Consider the following 18,268-nt stretch of genomic DNA (forward strand, 5'->3'; position numbering starts at 1 on the left):
GGCGATTTTGCATGGAAGTCAATAGGACACAATTTTGCATTGAGGTCCATGAGCCACCACTTTGAATTGAAGCCAATAGGGGGCATTTTTGCATTGAAGTTAATGGGATGCGATATTTGCATTGAAGTCAATAGGACACAATTTTGCATTTAATTTAATAGGGGGCATTTTTGCATTGACGTTAATGGGACGTGATTTTGCATTGAAGTTAATAGGGGGCATATTTGCATTGAAGTCAGTAGGGGGTATTTTTGCATTGAAGTCAATAGGGGGCATTTTTGCATTGAAGTCAATAGGGGCATTTTTGCATTGAAGTCAATAGGGGGCATTTTTGCATTGCAGTCAATAGGGGGCATTTTTGCATTGAAGTCAATAGGGGGCATTTTTGCATTGAAGTCAATAGGGGGCATTTTTGCATTGAAGTCAATAGGGGCATTTTTGCATTGAAGTTAATAGAAGTTGTTTGGCATTGACGTTAATAGGGGGCATTTTTGCATTGAAGTCATTGGGAGACGATTTTGCATTAGGATCAATGGGGCACCACTTTGCATTAAAGTCAATAGGGGGCATTTTTGAATTGAAGTCAGAGGGATGCGATATTTGCATTGAAGTCAGAGGGATGGGATATTTGCATTGAAGTCAGAGGGATGCGATATTTGCATTGAAGTCAATAGGGGAATTTTTGCATTGAAGTTAATGGGACTTGATTTTGCATTTAAGTCAATAGAAGGCGTTTTTGTATTGAAGTCAATGGGGCGCAACTTTGCATTAAAGTCAATAGGGGGGCGTTTTTGCATTTAAGTCAATAGAAGGCGTTTTTGTATTGAAGTCAATGGGGCGCAACTTTGCATTGATGTCAGTAGGGGGCGTTTTTGCATTGAAGTCAATAGGGGGCGTTTTTGCATTTAAGTCAATGAGATGCTGTTTTTGCATTGAAGTCAATGGACGTGATTTTGCATTAAAGTCAATAGGGGGCATTTTTTGCATTGAAATCAATAGGGGGTGACTTTGCGTTAAAGTCAAGAAGACGCGATTTTGCATTGAGGTCAGTAGGGGGCGTTTTCGCATTGAATTCAATGGGATGCGATTTTGCATTGAAGTCAATGGGACGCAATTTTGCATTGATGTCAGTAGGAGGCGTTTTTGCAGTGAAGTCAGTAGGACGCAGCATGCCATTTTCTTATCAGTGAAACGCAGAGAACCCTTTTTTCGGCCAATCATTTTTTTGGGAGCCGATAAATTGGTGCATCCCTACTTTGCTGTAGAGATAGTTACATGTCAGGGGAGATATCGGTATGAAATGTACATAAAGCAGTGAGCAGGGGGGGTGTTAGGACACAGGTGAAGGTATAATCACCGGATTAAGTCTATTTATTATTGGTAATACTCCCCTGCTCTGTGCAATGATACAGAAATCACTGCCTTCTCCTCTCCTGGAAGTCCTCCGCTGGCCCTGTCAGCCTCTCTCTGCTCCCAGTGCCCCCCTAGCCAACCGGGGGCTACAGAGGAACCTATGCATGTGCACTCCTGAGCCGGGCTGTGTGAGTCCAAAGACGCACACAGCGCTGGTAAGCCAAGAGTGACAGGAGTCAGGTAAGTGTTTGGGGACAGAGGTGCTTCTCACCCTAATCCCTCCATATCCCCCAGTGAAATGACTGGCAGGTAATACAGCTGAAACAAATCCTCCTACATAAGCTGTACCTGTTTATCTGCAACCCCATTCTCCTCTACAGCCAATCAAAGTCCAGCATTTATAAAGCTTGTCTGATCTGTCAGAAAAAAGGGGGTGGAGAGCTAAAGTAACACTCTGCAGAGCTCAGTGAGGAGAGCTCTGAGAGCTGATTGGAGGGAAGGGACACACCCCCTTCACACAGCAACAGAGCTGAGGCTGTCACTCACAGGCTGTGTGCTGAAGATCCCTCCCCTGTCACCTTTTATGTCTTGGTGTCAGGAAAACTTGTCAGAAGTGACTCATGCAGATAGAGGAAGGAGGCAGCAGACAGAAATGAGACTCAGTGCTCCAGAGTGAGACAAGTACACACTATAGAGGGGAATGCTTTGTTCCAATTTCATGTCTGAGGTTTACAAACACTTTAATGCAGAGAATGCATTAAAAACAAAAAAACCTTTAGACTTTAGAGCAACTTTAACCAGTTCCTGACCGCCGAATGACAGCTACAGCGCAGTCACACATTGCTGGGGGGTGTCATATGATGTCCTTCCGTGATCCCGCTTCCTGAGCCCGCTGCGGCACACAGACAGCACGCCCTGAGATCGCCGTGTCCTTAGGACACAGCTGATCATAGGTCAGGGTAAAGAGCCAATCACAGCAGCTCTTTACCACTTGATCAGCTGTGTCCAATCACAGCTGATCATAATGTAAACACAAGCCGGTTATTGGCATTCTGGCTTGTGTTAAATGGACATGTACACTGATTACCAGTGCAGTCCCAACAGTGCCCACCAGTGCTGCCTATCAGTGCCACCTATCAGTGCCTCCTCATCAGTGTCCATCAGTGCCTCCTCATCAGTGTCCATCAGTGCCTCCTCATCAGTGTCCATCAGTGCCTCCTCATCAGTGCCCATCAGTGCCTTCTCATCAGTGCCTCCCCATCAGTGTCCATCAGTGCCTCCTCATCCGTGCCCAGTGCCCGTGTTACTTATCAGTGCCTTCTCATCAGTGCCACCTATCAGTCCCTCCTCATCAGTGCCTCCTCATCAGTGCCTTCTCATCAGTGTCCATCAGTGCCTCCTCATCAGTGCCCATTAGTGCCACTTATCAGTGCCTTCTCATCAGTCCCTCCTCATTAGTGCCCATCAGTCCCTCCTCATTAGTGCCCATCAGTCCCTCCTCATTAGTGCCCATCAGTGCCTCCTCATCAGTGTCCATCTGTGCCTCCTCATCAGTGCCCATTAGTGCCTTCTCATCAGTGCCTCCCCATCAGTGTCCATCAGTGCCTCCTCATCAGTGCCCATTAGTGTTACTTATCAGTGCCTTCTCATCAGTGCCACCTATCAGTCCCTTCTCATCAGTGCCTCCTCATCAGTGCCTTCTCATCAGTGTCCATCAGTGCCTCCTCATCAGTGCCCATTGGTGCCACTTATCAGTGCCTTCTCATCAGTCCCTCCTCATTAGTGCCCATCAGTGCCTCCTCATCAGTGCCCATTAGTGCCACTTATCAGTGCCTTCTCATCAGTGCCTCCTCATTAGTGCCCATCTGTGCCTCCTCATTAGTGCCCATCAGTGCCTCCTCATCAGTGTCTATCGGTGCCTCCTCATCAGTGTCCATCGGTGCCTCCCCATCAGTGTCCATCAGTGCCTCCCCATCAGTGTCCATCAGTGCATCCTCATCAGTGCCTATCAGTGCCTCCTTATCAGTGCCACCTATTCTTTTCCTAGGAGAAAAATTACTTATTGGCAAAATTGTATAACAAAACATGAAAAAATGTTTTTAGTTTTTTTACTGTTTGGTCTTTTATCGTTTATTTATCAAAAAAATAAAACCCCCGTGATGAGTAAATACCACCCAAAGAAAGCTCTATCTGTGTGAAAAAAAACGATAAAAATGCCATCTGGGTAGAGTGTTACATGAGCGCGAAATTGTCATTCCCTGTGGCTTCATAGAGACATTGGAGGGATGGTGGAGGAAATTGCTTGTCCGGTGTTCTGGGATTCTCAAGTTTTGGTCTGGGTCCTGGAACCCTGAGACTTCATAGAGACTTGGGGGGGGGGATGGTGGAGGAAATTGATTGTCCGGTGTCCTCTGGGATTCCCAAATTCTGGTCTGGGTCTCCAACATTGGGTCCAAGACTTATACCAAGGCTGTGTAAAAGTGGCACCCAGGGCTCAAGTGATTAACAGGCAGCTTGTGCACATCTTTAAGTTTGTGTTGATGTCAGCATGCTGTAATTCCTGCACAGCAGCACTGTAGGAGGAGGGCCAGTACCATCTCCCAGTCAGACTCTGCTGCACTGCACCTATGCTGAAAGTAAACCTGCCAACAAGAGGAGAAACTGAGAAGAGGGATGAGCCTATCACTGTGCTGCTCCCCTTTCTTTGCCCAATCAGGTCCTGAATTGAGTTGCCGGCCCCAAACACGAACACACGGCAAAAGCAGTGGATCAGACGCCCTCTAGTGGACATTCTATAGGAATATATGAAGGGCTGGCGTTCTGAGTTTATTTACATTTTTGGGGAGCGGTGAAGATTTCCCCAGATGAAGCACAGAAATACATTTTTGGCTTTTTTATTGCATGCAGATCTAACTTTATGAATAGGGAGAGAGAGGGGCTGTAATATATTACACTCACCGCCCCCTTTATTAGGTACACCCTGCTAGTAGCAGGTTGGACCCCCTTTTGCCTTCATTCTTGGTCGCATAGATACAACAAGGTGTTGGAAACTTTCCTCAGAGATTTTCCTCCATAGTGACATGATAACATCAAACAGTTGCTGCAGATTTGTCAGCTGCACATCCATGATGCCAATCTCCCGTTCTACCACATCCCAAAGGTGCTGCAACCAACAGCCACTGCTGGATTGGTTTTTGGGCTTCCCAATACGACAGATGAGCCCGGAAACCCCTCCCGCTGCTTCTAAAAGTGATCCAGCGGGGAATCTACCGCTTGGACCACTTTTATTGGTTAGAAAAACGCCTGCTGAAAAAAACAATACCGGGCTTATGGCATATTGGAACAGCCATAACCCAGGTATTCCACCTCCTACTGAGGACATCTTATGACTATGGCCCGGTAAGAAGGTGGTTAAAGCCGCAGAAATATAAACAGTACTCATTAGTCAACACGGGTGCGATTTGTCATGTGCCTGGGGCAGCCGTGGAGGATGTCACTGGGTAGGGCGGAGCTTCCTGGTCCGAAGTGGTAATTCCCCAAGACTGCCGTAACCAGGTAGGGTGGAGTTTCCTGGTCCGAAGTGGTCAGTTCCCAAGACTCAGCCAATGAGGGAGAGTCCCTGGAGAGCCGAGTCTCTCCTGCACATCGCTGAATCACAATGGGACTCAGACAAGTATTGGGAAGGCCGTTGTACAGAGGAGGTTTTCCATGCATAGAATATATGAAGGTAGAAAACCTTGAGCCTTTACAACCACTTCAAAAGCCCCTACAAGTCATCAGTTTAGAGATAAACATCATGAATGGGCCCAGAATTATTGATCTATCTCCGATGTGTGCGGCTTTGTATAGTATGTGTCAGCCAATTGCACCCCAGTGCTTGTACAGTATGTAAGGGTGCATGACATTTTTTTCATTTGTCATTTTTTAAAACATAACTAATGCTATCACATACGGTGTCAAATAGCCCCCCCCCCCCCCATGTGATAGCATATAGGTTGTGATAGGTTCTCTTTATGAAGACATCAGGGACCTATTAGCCCCTGATGTCCCCCCATACTCTACTGAGCTAATGGAGCACAGATCATGCGCCCTTAGCTACTTCCCCTGCTGGCAGTCTTGAGAAATTACCACTTTGGACCAGGAAGCTCCGCCCTACCCAGTTCCAGCAGTCTTGGGAAATGACCATGTCGGACAAGGAAGCTCCGCCCTACCCAGTCCAAACAGTCTTAGGAAATGACCACTTTAAAACAAGAAGCTCCGCCCTACCCAGTGTCGGCAGTTTTGGGAAATTACCACTTGAGGTCAGGAAGCTCCGCTCTACCCAGTGCCATCAGTATTGGAAAATGACCACTTCGAACCAGAAAGCTCCACCCTATCCAGTGCCAGCATTCTTGGGAAATGACTACTTGGGACCAGGAAGCTCCGCCCTACCCACTGCTGGCAGTCTTGGAAAATGACCACTGCGAACTAGGAAGCTCCACCCTGCCCAGTTTCGGTAGTCTTGGGGAAATGACCACTTTGAACCAGGAAGCTCCGCCCTACCCAGTGTCGGCAGTCTTGGGAAATGGCAACTTTGGACCAAGAAGCTCCGCCCTACCCAGTGCTGGCAGTCTTAGCAAATGAACACTTCAGACCAGGTAGCTCCGCCCTACCCAGTGACATCCCCCCATGGCTGCCCCAGGCTTGCAGATGAGACAACAGGGCCAGGGATAGATGTTGAGGGGGGGTCACGCACATGTGGGGGGGGGGCATGTTGTACTGGTTGTAGAAGTAATCATGCAGCCTCAAAGCCAACTGAATCCCTTCCATCTGAAAGCCGACAGATGGTGATCCCAGCGCTGGGGCTCAAGAAGGTAACAGACCAAAAGAGAACAAAAAAGAGAAGTTCATTGTTCAACCCTTTAAGTATTTTTCAGGTGGGCGGGGCTGTGACACAGAGCAATACATACAGACCCTGAGAACGATGCCAGGCAGCTCTATATCAGAGGGGAGCACTGGGATGACAGCACACAAGAAAGACATCATTTTCCACACATGCAGCAGATATTATAACAGCCTAAAGGGATTTCTTTTTTTTTTTTTGCTGATTTATGATTGAGTCGATTTTCAGCTTTCATATTTTTTTCATGAAGTTCTGCCATCAGAACAGACAGCGATGACTCTCGCCGTAATTCAGCGTTATGTCTGGGGACAGAAACGCTGAAGTGGAGAACAATGGTTTGTGGGTAAATAATTCATATTAATCCCTGTTTTAGTGAAAGCAGATCGAGCGAATGAAGATGGCACCAACCAGGAAGGAAGAGTCGCGTATGACAGGATCTGAGCGACGCGATCCCTCTGTGACTTCATCAGATTATTAATTCATCAGAAGTTTATGTTTGCAATTGATTGTTCTAAATCTGCACCGGAGGATTATGGGCTTAACCACTTGAAGACCGGGAATTTTCTGCCACTTTATATTCACGTGTAACAATCAGTATTTTTTTGCTAGAAAATTACTTGGAACCCCCAAACATTATATATACAGTATCTCACAAAAGTGAGTACACCCCTAAGTCAAAATGTCCAAATCGGGCTCAATTAACCATGTTCTCTCCCCGGTGTCATGTGACTCGTTAGTGTTGCAAGGTCTCAGGTGTGAATGGGGAGCAGGTGTGTTAAATTTGGTGTTATCGCTCTCACTCTCTTATACTGGTCACTGGAAGTTCAACATGGCACCTCATGCCAAAGAACTCTCTGATGGTCTGAAAAAAAGAATTGTTGCTCTACATAAAGATGGCCTAGGCTATAAGAAGATTGCCGAAACCCTGAAACCGAGCTGCAGCACGGTGGCCAAGACCATACAGCGGTTTATAGGACAGGTTCCACTCGCCATGGTCAACCAAAAAAGTTGAGTGCACGTGCTCAGCGTCATATCCAGAGGTTGTCTTTGGGAAATAGACGTATGAGTGCTGCCAGCATTGCTGCAGAGGTTGAAGGGGTGGGGGGTTGGCCTGTCAGTACTCAGACCATACGCCGCTCACTGCATCAAATTGGTCTGCATGGCTGTCGTCCCAGAAGGAAGCCTCTTCTAAAGATGATGGACAAGAAAGCCTGCAAACAGTTTGCTGAAGACAAGCAGACTAAGGACATGGATTACTGGAACCATCTCCTGTGGTCTGATGAGACCAAGATAAACCTATTTGGTGTCAGATGGTGTCAGGCGTGTGTGGGGGCAACCAGGTGAGGAGTACAAAGACAAGTGTGTCTTCCTACAGTCAAGCATGGTGGTGGGAGTGTCATGGTCTGGGGCTGCATGAGTGCTGCTGGCACTGGGGAGCTACAGTTCATTGAGGGAACCATGAATGCCAACATGTACTGTGACATACTGAAGCAGAGCATGATCCCCTCCCTTCCGAGACTGGGCCGCAGGGCAATATTCCAACATGATAACGACCCCAAAAACATCTCCAAGATGACCACTGCCTTGCTAAAGAAGCTGAGGGTAAAGGTGATGGACTGGCCAAGCATGTCTCCAGACCTAAACCCTATTGAGCATCTGTGGGACATCCTCAAACACAAGGTGGAGGAGCGCAAGGTCTCTAACATCCACCAGCTCTGTGATGTCCTCATGGAGGAGGGGAAGAGGACTCCAGTGGCAACCTGTGAAGCTCTGGTGAGTTCCATGCCCAAGAGGGTTAAGGCAGTGCTGGAAAATAATGGTGGCTACACAAAATATTGACACTTTGGGCCCAATTTGGACATTGTCACTTAGGGGTGTACTCACTTTTGTTGCCAGCAGTTTAGACATTAATGGCTGTGTGTTGAGTTATTTTGAGGGGACAGCAAATTTACACTGTTATACAAGCTGTACACTCACTACTTTACATTGTTATTATTATTACTATAGAGGATTTATATAGCGCCGACAGTTTGTGCAGCGCTTTACAATGTGAGGGAAGACAGTAAAGTTCAAAACTAGAGGGCCCTGCTCGTTACAGTTTACAATCTAGAAACTTTACATTGTAGCAAAGTGTCATTTCTTCAGTGTTGTCACATGAAAAGATAGAATAAATATATTTACAAAAATGTGAGGGGTGTACTTACTTTTGTGAGATACTGTATATAGAGAATAAATTGGTGGGTTTTGGAATTTTTCTATGTCATATGGTATTTGCGCCGCAATATTTGGGGAAAAAATACACTTTTTAAAATTTTAATGCAAAAAAACACAATACATAACCCAATTTTTTTGGAAATTATAAACAATGGTGATACAGCGATTAAATAGATACCAAACCTCTCACGCTTTACATTTGCGCACGAACTTGCACGGCGACAAACGACGTAAAATTTACTATCCGTAGGTGACGCTTGAAAAGCCATTACAGGTTACCACTTTATATCTACAAGTTCATGCCCATGATCTGACATTTGCGGCGATACATCATGTGTGTAAGGGACGGACACATGCATTCGCCTTTGCGCACTAGCACGGGGGGGACAGAGGCTTTTTTTTTTAGTTTTGTTTTTGTTTTTTACAGTTTCTTTTACATTTTTTTTTTTTATCACTTTTATTGCTGTCACAAAGAATGTAAACATCCATGTGACTGTAATAGGCATGTGATAGGTACTCTTTATGGAGGCATCTGGGGTCAATAAGACCCCAAATCCCTCCTTTACACTTGAAAGCATTCGAAATGGCAAGATCAGCGTTTTTGAATACTTTCATTTTTCAAAAAGTGGCGCCATTGACATCCAGGTGAACTGGGAAGTGATGTCACCTCATCGCTTCCGGGTTAGTGTAGCGGAGACCCGATCAAAGCCCATTCCGCTCTCGGTGGGAAGGGAGAGCCCAAGAGAGCCGTAGAAGGTGGAGGGGGGTGTGTCCTCTTCTGCTGCTTGTAATAGCAATTGAGTGGCTAGTTAGCCGATCTGATTGCTAATACAAGAAAGCCGACCGTCGGCTCTAAAAAATGGTACCAGAGTGATGTCTGCAGCTGCATATCATCCTGGTAACAATCACCTGAAGTCATGTGACATTACCAGGTATGTGATTTGGCGGTAAGTGGTTAACCCCTTCTGGACTGGAAGGATTTGCCCCCTTAACCGGTTAAGCCCCAGCCCTATATCGAACACTTTTTGTTTACAAGTTAAAATCAGTATTTTTTCCTAGAAAACTACTTAGAACCCCCAAACATTATATATATTTTTTTAGCAAAGACTCTGGAGAATAAAATGTCGGTCATTGCAAAAATTTTTGTCACGCGGTATTTGCGCAGCGGTCTTTAAAACGCCATTTTTTTGGAAAAATTTTGAAAAATCACATTTCACTGCATTTAAAAAATACTAAACAGTAAAGTTAGCCCATTTTTTTTTTTGTATATTGTGAAAGATGATGTCACGCCGAGTAAATAGATACCAAACATGTAACGGTTTAAAATTGCACCCCCCCCCCCGTGGGGTGGCGACAAACTACGGTCAATAGAGATCTCAATAGGCGGCGCTTTAAATTTTTTTAACGGTTACCTGTTAAGAGTTACAGAGTAGCTCTTTTTTTTTTTTAAATTATTGCTCACGCTCTGGCGATCGCGGCGATACCTCACATGTGTGGTTTGAACAGCGATTTCATTCGCAGCTCGACTTCCGTATACGTTTTTTTTCGTGCGCAAGCTAACAGTGATGGGGGCAGCTAAATTTTTTTTTTTTTTCCTATTTTATTTTTTTTTTAACTTTATTGCAGGTTTTTTTTTAAAAAAAAAATCTGATCACTTTTATTGCTGTCACAAGCAATGTAAACATCCCTTGTGACAGCAATATGCAGTGACAGGTACTCTTTATGGAGGGATCGGGGGGTCTAAAAGACCCCAAACCCCTCCACTACACTTCCATGTATTCAGAACGCCGAAAACGGCATTTTTGCATACAGCCGGTTTTTAAATTTGCCGCCTTTTGCAGCAGAGTAACCCGGAAGTGACGTCATGGACGCCGCCTCCGTGTTACGTCATCGGAGACCCTATCGAAGCCACTTCCGGCTTAGATCGGGACTACATCCAGCCGGCGGACGCGCCGGCTGGGTGCTCGGGGCTCCCGGTGGGACGGGAGGCCCGTTCAAAGTCACGGAAGGCGGCGGGAGGGGGGGGCGTCCCCTCCCGCTCACCCGGGTAACAATCGAGCGGCTCCCGAGCCGCATCGGTCGTTACCGACGGAAAGCCGACCGTCGGCTGTAAACCACGATACCGGGATGGTGCCTCTAGCTAGAGGCATCACCCCGGTATAACCCTGCAAAGTTTGCTGACGTAGATCTACGTCACTTTGCGGTAAGTGGTTAATGACCAGGCCATATTTTGCGATTCGGCACTGCATTACTTTAACTGACAATTGCGCGGTCGTGCGACGCTGTTCCCAAATAAAATTTTACGTCCTTTTTTTCCCACAAATAGAGCTTTCTTTTGGTGGTATTTGATCACCTGTGCGATTTTTTTATTTCTTGGTATTTCAACAAAAAAATCGTCGCTCTTTTTTTTTCTGCTATAAAACATCCAATAAAAAAAAATTTAAAAATCAAATTTCTTCTTCATTTTAGGCCAGTTTGTATTCAGCTAAGTTTTTGGTAAAAAAAAAAAATCCCAAAAAGCGTACATTGATCGATTTGCGCAAAAGTTGTCACGTCTACAAACTATGGGATATTTTTATGGCATTTTTAAAATTTTTTTTACTACTAATGGTGGCAATCAGCGATTTTTAGTTGGACTGCGACATTGCGGCGGACAGATCGGACCCCTGACTGACATTTTTGACACTTTTGGGGGACCAGTGACATTACTACAGTAATCAGTGCTAAAATATGTCACTGTACTAATGACACTGGCAGGGAAGGGGTTAACATTATGGGTGATCAAAGGGTTAAATGTGAGCCTGGGGGGGTGTTTTCTAACTGCGAGGGGGAGGGGCTTGTGGAATCAACAACTGACACTTTTTTTAGGAACCAGTGACACTAATAGAGTGATCAGTGCTGATAATGTGCACTGTCACTGCCCTAATGACACTGGCTGGGAAGGGGTTAACATCAGGTGCGCTCAAAGGGTTAAATGTGTGCCTAGCTGGTGCTTGCTAACTGTGTGGGGGAGGTGCTATGACTGGGGGAAGACAGAGATCCGTGTTCCTGCTTAGCAGAAACACAAGATCGCCGATCTGCCTCTCTGGGGAACGATCGTGGGTGGCCGGCAGACATCAAATCCATCAGACCTGCTGATTGGCATCCCCTGTGTCCAATCAGCACGCGATCGCGCCTCCGGCAGCGCGCCCTCCAGTGTCTATTGCACAAAATGACTTACAGGTACGTCATTTTGCACAATAGAGCCGACTCGCCGTTGTGTAAGTGCGGTTGGCAAGTGGTTAAATACCATCTCAGTGATGTCATCACCGGGTCACTGTGCTTCCCTATACAATGTGGGCAGATCATGGCTGGTGGGAGGGGCCGGCAGGGGGCGGTACATAGCTCCCTGTTAACATCACTATACCCCGCCTCAGTACTCCTCTCATGAACCCCCAACTAAAATCTAGTAATTGAAAGGGGAGGGGGCCAGGTAGTCAGCCTGAGGAGGAAAGAGCTAGATGATGCTGGATATCTTTCAGCCATGGGAAATGCACAGGTCCACTTTTAGGGCTATGGCTGCCCTTTATAGGCCACCTTAGGTAGCCTCATCTATATGAGATCTAAACGCCATGCCATATACTGGCCCTGGAGAGTTGGCTGCCCCCTATGGTCCACCTTAGGTAGTCTTGTCTGTATGAGAGCTCATAGCCATGCCATATGATGGATAGTTGGCTGCCCCCTATAGTCCACGTTGGGTAGTCTTTTCTATATGAGATCTGATAGCCAGGCCATACAATGGCCCCAGAGAGTTGGCTGCCCCCTATAGGCCATACTGGGTAGTCTTTTCTATATGAGATCTGATAGCCATGCCATATACTGGCCCCAGAGAGTTGGCTGCCCCCTATATGCCACATTGGGTAGTCTTGTCTATATGAGATCTGATAGCCATGCCATACAATGGCCCCAGAGAGTTGGCTGCCCCCTATAGTCCACGTTGGGTTTTCTTCTCTATATGAGATCTAATAGCCATGCCATACATTGGCCCTGGGGAGTTGACTGCCAACTATAGTCCACGTTTGGTAGTCTCATCTATATGAGATCTGATAGCCATGCCATACACTGGCCCTGCAGAGTTGGCTGCCCCCCTATAGGCCACATTGGGTAGTCTCATCTATGAGATCTGATAGCTCTATCATATACTGGCCCTGCAGAGTTGGCTGCCCCCTATAGGCCACATTGGGTAGTCTTGTCTATATGAGATCTGATAGCCATGCCATACAATTGCCCCAGAGAGTTGTCTGCCCCCTATAGGCTACATTGCGTAGTCTCATCTATGAGATCTGATAGCCATGTCATATACTGGCCCTACAGAGTTTGCCCCCTCCTATAGTCTACGTTGAATAAAGGAAGAGGTTTGGGACTTTGAAGGAGGTGGAGACCAGAACACTAGGAGAAATGGGTAATAAAAACATTTTATTACTGTAACCAACAATTGGCGAAGTACAACATATAAAAAAGCAATTCATGTATAGACAGCATATTACAAACTTTTGGGTCAGTCTGATGCATGTGCAGGTACACAAAATATGCATAAAGGGTATGGGGACTATGGCACTTCGTATTGGCCACACAGTCCAAAGTTGCTACATTGTTGCCGTATTGTAAACGGTCTGCAGGGTGCAACATGGTGATGAATGTCGAATCATAATCTTGCTGCAGCAGTCATGGACCTAATATATATGGTGTATTGAATTACACAAAATTGCAATATACGTTCAAAAAGTAAGTAACCATTAAAAATTTATTGAGCTGCGATTAAATCCTGTATAGTAGAAAAACAGATGACATCCTTGTAGCTCTACGCGTTTCGTGGCTAACTACTACTCCTCAGTAGCGGATGCCAAAAACTCTGTAAAAAAGTATAAATGTAACTATAATCTGTCTAGTCTATGTTGGGTCTACATTGGGTAGTCTTGTCTATATGAGATCTAATAGCCATGCCATATACTGGCCCTGGAGAGTTGGCTGCCCCCTATAGGCCACGTTGGGTTTTCTTATCTACATGATATCTAACAGCCATGCCATACACTGGCTCTTGAGAGTTGGCTGCCCCCTATAGGCCACGTTGGGTAGTCTCATCTATATGAAATCTGACAGCCATGCCGTATACTGGCCCCAGAGAGTTGGCTGCCCCCTATAGGCCTCGTTGCGTAGTCTCATCTATGTGAGATCTGATAGCTTTGTCATCTACTGGCCCCAGAGAGTTGACTGCCCTCTACAGTCGACGTTGGGTAGTCTCATCTATAGGATCTGATAGCCATGCCATACACTGGCCCTGCAGTGTTGGCTGCCCCCTATGGACCATGTTGGGTAGTCTTGTTTATATGAGAGCTGATAGCCATGCCATACACTAGCCCCAGAGAGTTGGCTGCCCCCTATTGTCCATGATGGGTAGTCTCATCTACAAACCCGATTCGAAAAAAGTTGGGACACTGTACAAATTGTGAATAAAAAAGGAATGGACTAATTTACAAATCTCATAAACTTATATTTTATTCACAATATAATATAGATAACATATCAAATGTTGAAAGTGAGACATTTTGAAATGTAATGCCAAATATTGGCTCATTTTGGATTTCATGAGAGCTACACATTCCAAAAAAGTTGGGACAGGTAGCAATAAGAGGCCGGAAAAGTTAGATGTACGTATAAGGAACAGCTGGGGGACCAATTTGTAACTTATTCGGTCAATTGGCAACATGATTGGATATAAAAAGAGCTTCTCAGAGTGGCAGTGTCTCTCAGAGTGGGCGTGTCTCTCAGAAGTCAAGATGGGCAGAGGATCACCAATTCCCCCAATGCTGGGGCGAAAAATAGTGGAGCAATATCAGAAAGGAGTTTCTCAGAGAAAAATTGCAAAGAGTTTGAAGTTCTCATCATCTACAGGACATAATATCATCCAAAGATTCAGAGAATCTGGAACAATCTCTGTGCGTAAGGGTCAAGGCCGGAAAACCATACTGGATGGCGGTGATCTTCGGGCCCTTAGACGGCACTGCATCACATACAGGAATGTTACTGTAATGGAAATCACAACATGGGCTCAGGAATACTTCCAGAAAACATTGTCGGTGAACACAATCCACCGTGCCATTCACCGTTGCCGGCTAAATCTCTATAGCCCAAAAAAGAAGCCATATCTAAACATGATCCAGAAGCGCAGGCGTTTTCTCTGGGCCAAGGCTCATTTAAAATGGACTGTGGCAAAGTGGAAAACTGTTCTGTGGTCAGACGAATCAAAATTTGAAGTTCTTTTTGGAAATCTGGGACTCCATGTCATCCGGACTAAAGAGGACAAGGACAACCCAAGTTGTTATCAGCGCTCAGTTCAGAAGCCGGCATCTCTGATGGTATGGGGTTACATGAGTGCGTGTGGCATGGGCAGCTTACACATCTGGAAAGGCACCATCAATGCTGAAAGGTATATCCAAGTTCTAGAACAACATATGCTCCCATCCAGACGTCGTCTCTTTCAGGGAAGACCTTGCATTTTCCAACATGACAATGCCAGACCACATACTGCATCAATTACATCATCATGGCTGCGTAGAAGAAGGATCCGGGTACTGAAATGGCCAGCCTGCAGTCCAGACCTTTCACCCATAGAAAACATTTGGCGCATCATAAAGAGGAAGATGCGACAAAGAAGACCTAAGGCAGTTGAGCAACTAGAAGCCGGTATTAGACAAGAATGGGACAACATTCCTATTCCTAAACTTCAGCAACTTCTCCTCAGTCCCCAGACGTTTGCAGACTGTTATAAAAAGAAGAGGGGAGGCCACACAGTGGTAAACATGGCCTTGTCCCAACTTTTTTGAGATGTGTTGATGCCATGAAATTTAAAATCAACTTATTTTTCCCTTAATATGATACATTTTCTCAGTTTAAACATTTGATATGTCATCTATGTTGTATTCTGAATAAAATATTGAAATTTGAAACTTCCACATCATTGCATTCTGTTTTTATTCACAATTTGTACAGCGTCCCAACTTTTTTGGAATCTGGTTTGTATGTGATGGTAATAAAATTAGGTGATAATTGGGTGAAAAAGTTGTTTGCCCACTCCCAAGCCCTTTATGTTGGGTCACCACCTGGGCTGAGCCGGTGCCAAAGCCAAGCAGGGTCTCGTCCCCCCTCCAAACTTCCAGTGGATCCAAAAGAAAAAGAAATCCAACACAAGTGAAGCTTTATTATCCTGTACAAACAACACAAAGCCCCATCTGGAAGGAAGGCCCAGGCGGTGCTTTGTATTGCTTGTCCAGAATAAAAAGCTTTACCTGCATTGGAATTCTTTGGCGTGTTGCCAGCGTCTTCTGGATTTAAGGATAGTAGGGTGGCCAAGTTGTTGTAGGGGGGTCACCTGACCATAAAACCTTTATGAATTGGTTGGTAATCCCATGCCTAAACCATGCCCTTCAACCCACCTGGCCAATTCTAATGATTAATTTCTTTTTCCTTCACAGGGAACCTCAGAGGGAAATGCAGACACTCAGTATCAGGTCCGGCTTTCTCTGTTTGATTTTCCGTACCACCATTTCTTTGGAAGGACTTGGAAGAGTTCGGTGAAGCCACTAAAAGCCGTCACGGGTCAGACATCAAAAGTTTTCTTCAATGAGGTGAGAGAATAGAACGACAGAAGTTGTGTGCCAAAGATTACCAAAGTGATAGCAGAGACCCCTCTATAGACACCATTAGGAGTGAAACTCATCAGAGTTCCTTGTCACCCCCTGTGGTTGGGCTTTGTTTGAATAAGCCTCTTCCTTCACTGCATTCCCAGTCAGTGTGAGCGAGTTTGAAGTTGGAGGGGCTTGTGCAATGCATAGGCAATCCAAACACATAGCAAAGCACCAGTGCAAAGGTGAATGGTGGACCCTGGGGAATTGGGATCATGGAGGTCCCAGCTGAGAGCCAGACTCTGCTCCTTCATTCATCCAGCAACGACTTAGCAGCTCAGCTCCCTTTGCTTCACCTTACCAGCAGTAATTCAGTAGTTTAGCTTATCCTGCATTCCCCTCCCAGCAGGCACCCAGCAGCTCAACTCACCTCACCTTGCTCCCTTTCCTAGGGGGACTTGGGAGCTCAGGTCACCCTGCTCCTCCTCCTAGCAGGGACTTGGGAGCTCAGGTCACCCTGCTCCTCCTCCTAGCAGGAACTTGGAAGATCAGGTCACCCTGCTCCTCCTCCTAGCAGGAACTTGCAGGAACTTGGGAGCTCAGGTCACCCTGCTCCTTCTAGCAGGGACTTTGGAGCTCAGGTCACCCTGCTCCTTCTTCTAACAGGGACTTGGGAACTCGGGTCACCCTGGTCCTCCTCCTAGCAGGGACTTGGGAGCTCAGGTCACCCTGCTCCTCCTCCTAGTAGGAACTTGCAGGAACTTGGGAACTCAGGTTACCTTGCTCCTTCTTCTAGCAGGGATTTGGGAGCTCAGCGCACCTTGTTTCCCCTGCTAGCAGGGACTCAGCAGCTCAGGTCAACCTGCTCCTCCTCTTAGTGTGGACTTGGGTGCTCATGTCAACCTGCCCCTCCTAGTGGGTACTTGGAAGCTTAGCTTACCTGGCTCCCCCTGCTAGCAGTTCAGCTCCTCCTATCAGCAATCACTCAGCAGCTTCCCAGTAGCTCCCCAGTCCCTGCTAGCAGGGAGGGCTAGGCGAGCTAAGTTCCCAAGTCCCCGATGGGAAGGGGAGCAAGGTAAGCTGAGCTCCCTGGTCCCTGCTACGAGGAGGAGTAAGGTGACCTGAGCTCCCAAGTTCCTGCTGAGAGCCCATCTTACCTTGTTCCTCCTCCTAGCAGGGACTTGGAGCACAGGTCACCCTGCTCCTCCTAGTGGGCGCTTGGAAGCTCAGGTCAACCATCCACATACAGAAATTATAATTATAATAATTTTATTGTATAATGTTGATTTTTTGTATAATAAATTATACAGCATATGTTTAGTATTACTTCAAATGGGCTTAAAAACAACCCCCCACTACCCTTTGTCACTGTGGAGCAATTCATCCTCAAAGTTTACTTGGGAGCTCAGGTCACCCTGCTCCTCCTCCTAGCAGGGACTTGGGAGCTCAGGTCACCCTGCTCCTCCTCCTTCTAGCAGGGACTTGGGAGCTCAGGTCACCCTGGTCCTCCTCCTTGCAGGGACTTGGGAGCTCAGGTCACCCTGCTCCTCCTTGTAGAGGGGACTTGGGAGCTCAGGTCACCCTGCTCCTTTTAGCAGGGGCTTTGGAGCTCAGGTCACCCTGCCCCTCCTCCTTGCAGGGAATTGGGAGCTCAGGTCACCCTGGTCCTCCTCCTAAAAGGGACTTGGGAGCTCAGGTTACCCTGCTCCTCCTTCTTGCAGAGAATTGGGAGCTCAGGTCACCCTGGTCCTCCTCCTAAAAGGGACTTGGGAGCTCAGGTCACCCTGGTCCTCATCCTTGCAGGGACTTGGGAGCTCAGGTCACCCTGGTCCTCTTCCTAGCGGGGACTTGGGAGCTCAGGTCACCCTGGTCCTCTTCCTAGCGGGGACTTGGGAGCTCAGGTCACCTTGCTCCTCCTTCTAGCGGGAACTTGGTAGCTCAGGTCACCCTGCTCCTTCCAGCAGGGCCTTTGGAGCTCAGGTCACCCTGGTCCTCCTCCTAGCAGGGACTTGGGAGCTCAGCCCATCTTGCTCCCCCTCCCATCAGGGGCTTGGGAGCTCAGCTTACTTTGCTTCCCTTCCTAGCAGGGGAGTGGGAGCTATGTTCTCCCTGCTGCTCCTCCTAGCGGGGACTTGGAATCTCAGCTTACCTTGCTCCC

At 46.7% G+C, this 18,268-nt stretch overlaps 1 protein-coding gene across 1 annotated transcript in view; it reads left to right on the forward strand.

Annotated features, from left to right (window-relative positions):
• Positions 1-18,268, forward strand: part of LOC309568384 (nephrocystin-4-like) — a 350,057-nt gene that overhangs the window by 12,257 nt on the left and 319,532 nt on the right. The window contains exon 3 of the mRNA XM_082274044.1: positions 15,961-16,113. Within this exon, the coding sequence (XP_082130170.1) occupies positions 15,961-16,113 (153 nt within the window). The remainder of the gene's footprint in view (positions 1-15,960; positions 16,114-18,268) is intronic.

Source organism: Pelophylax lessonae, assembly GCF_965119305.1.
Source record: "Pelophylax lessonae genome assembly, chromosome: 12".
NCBI classification, from domain to species: Eukaryota; Metazoa; Chordata; class Amphibia; order Anura; family Ranidae; genus Pelophylax; species Pelophylax lessonae.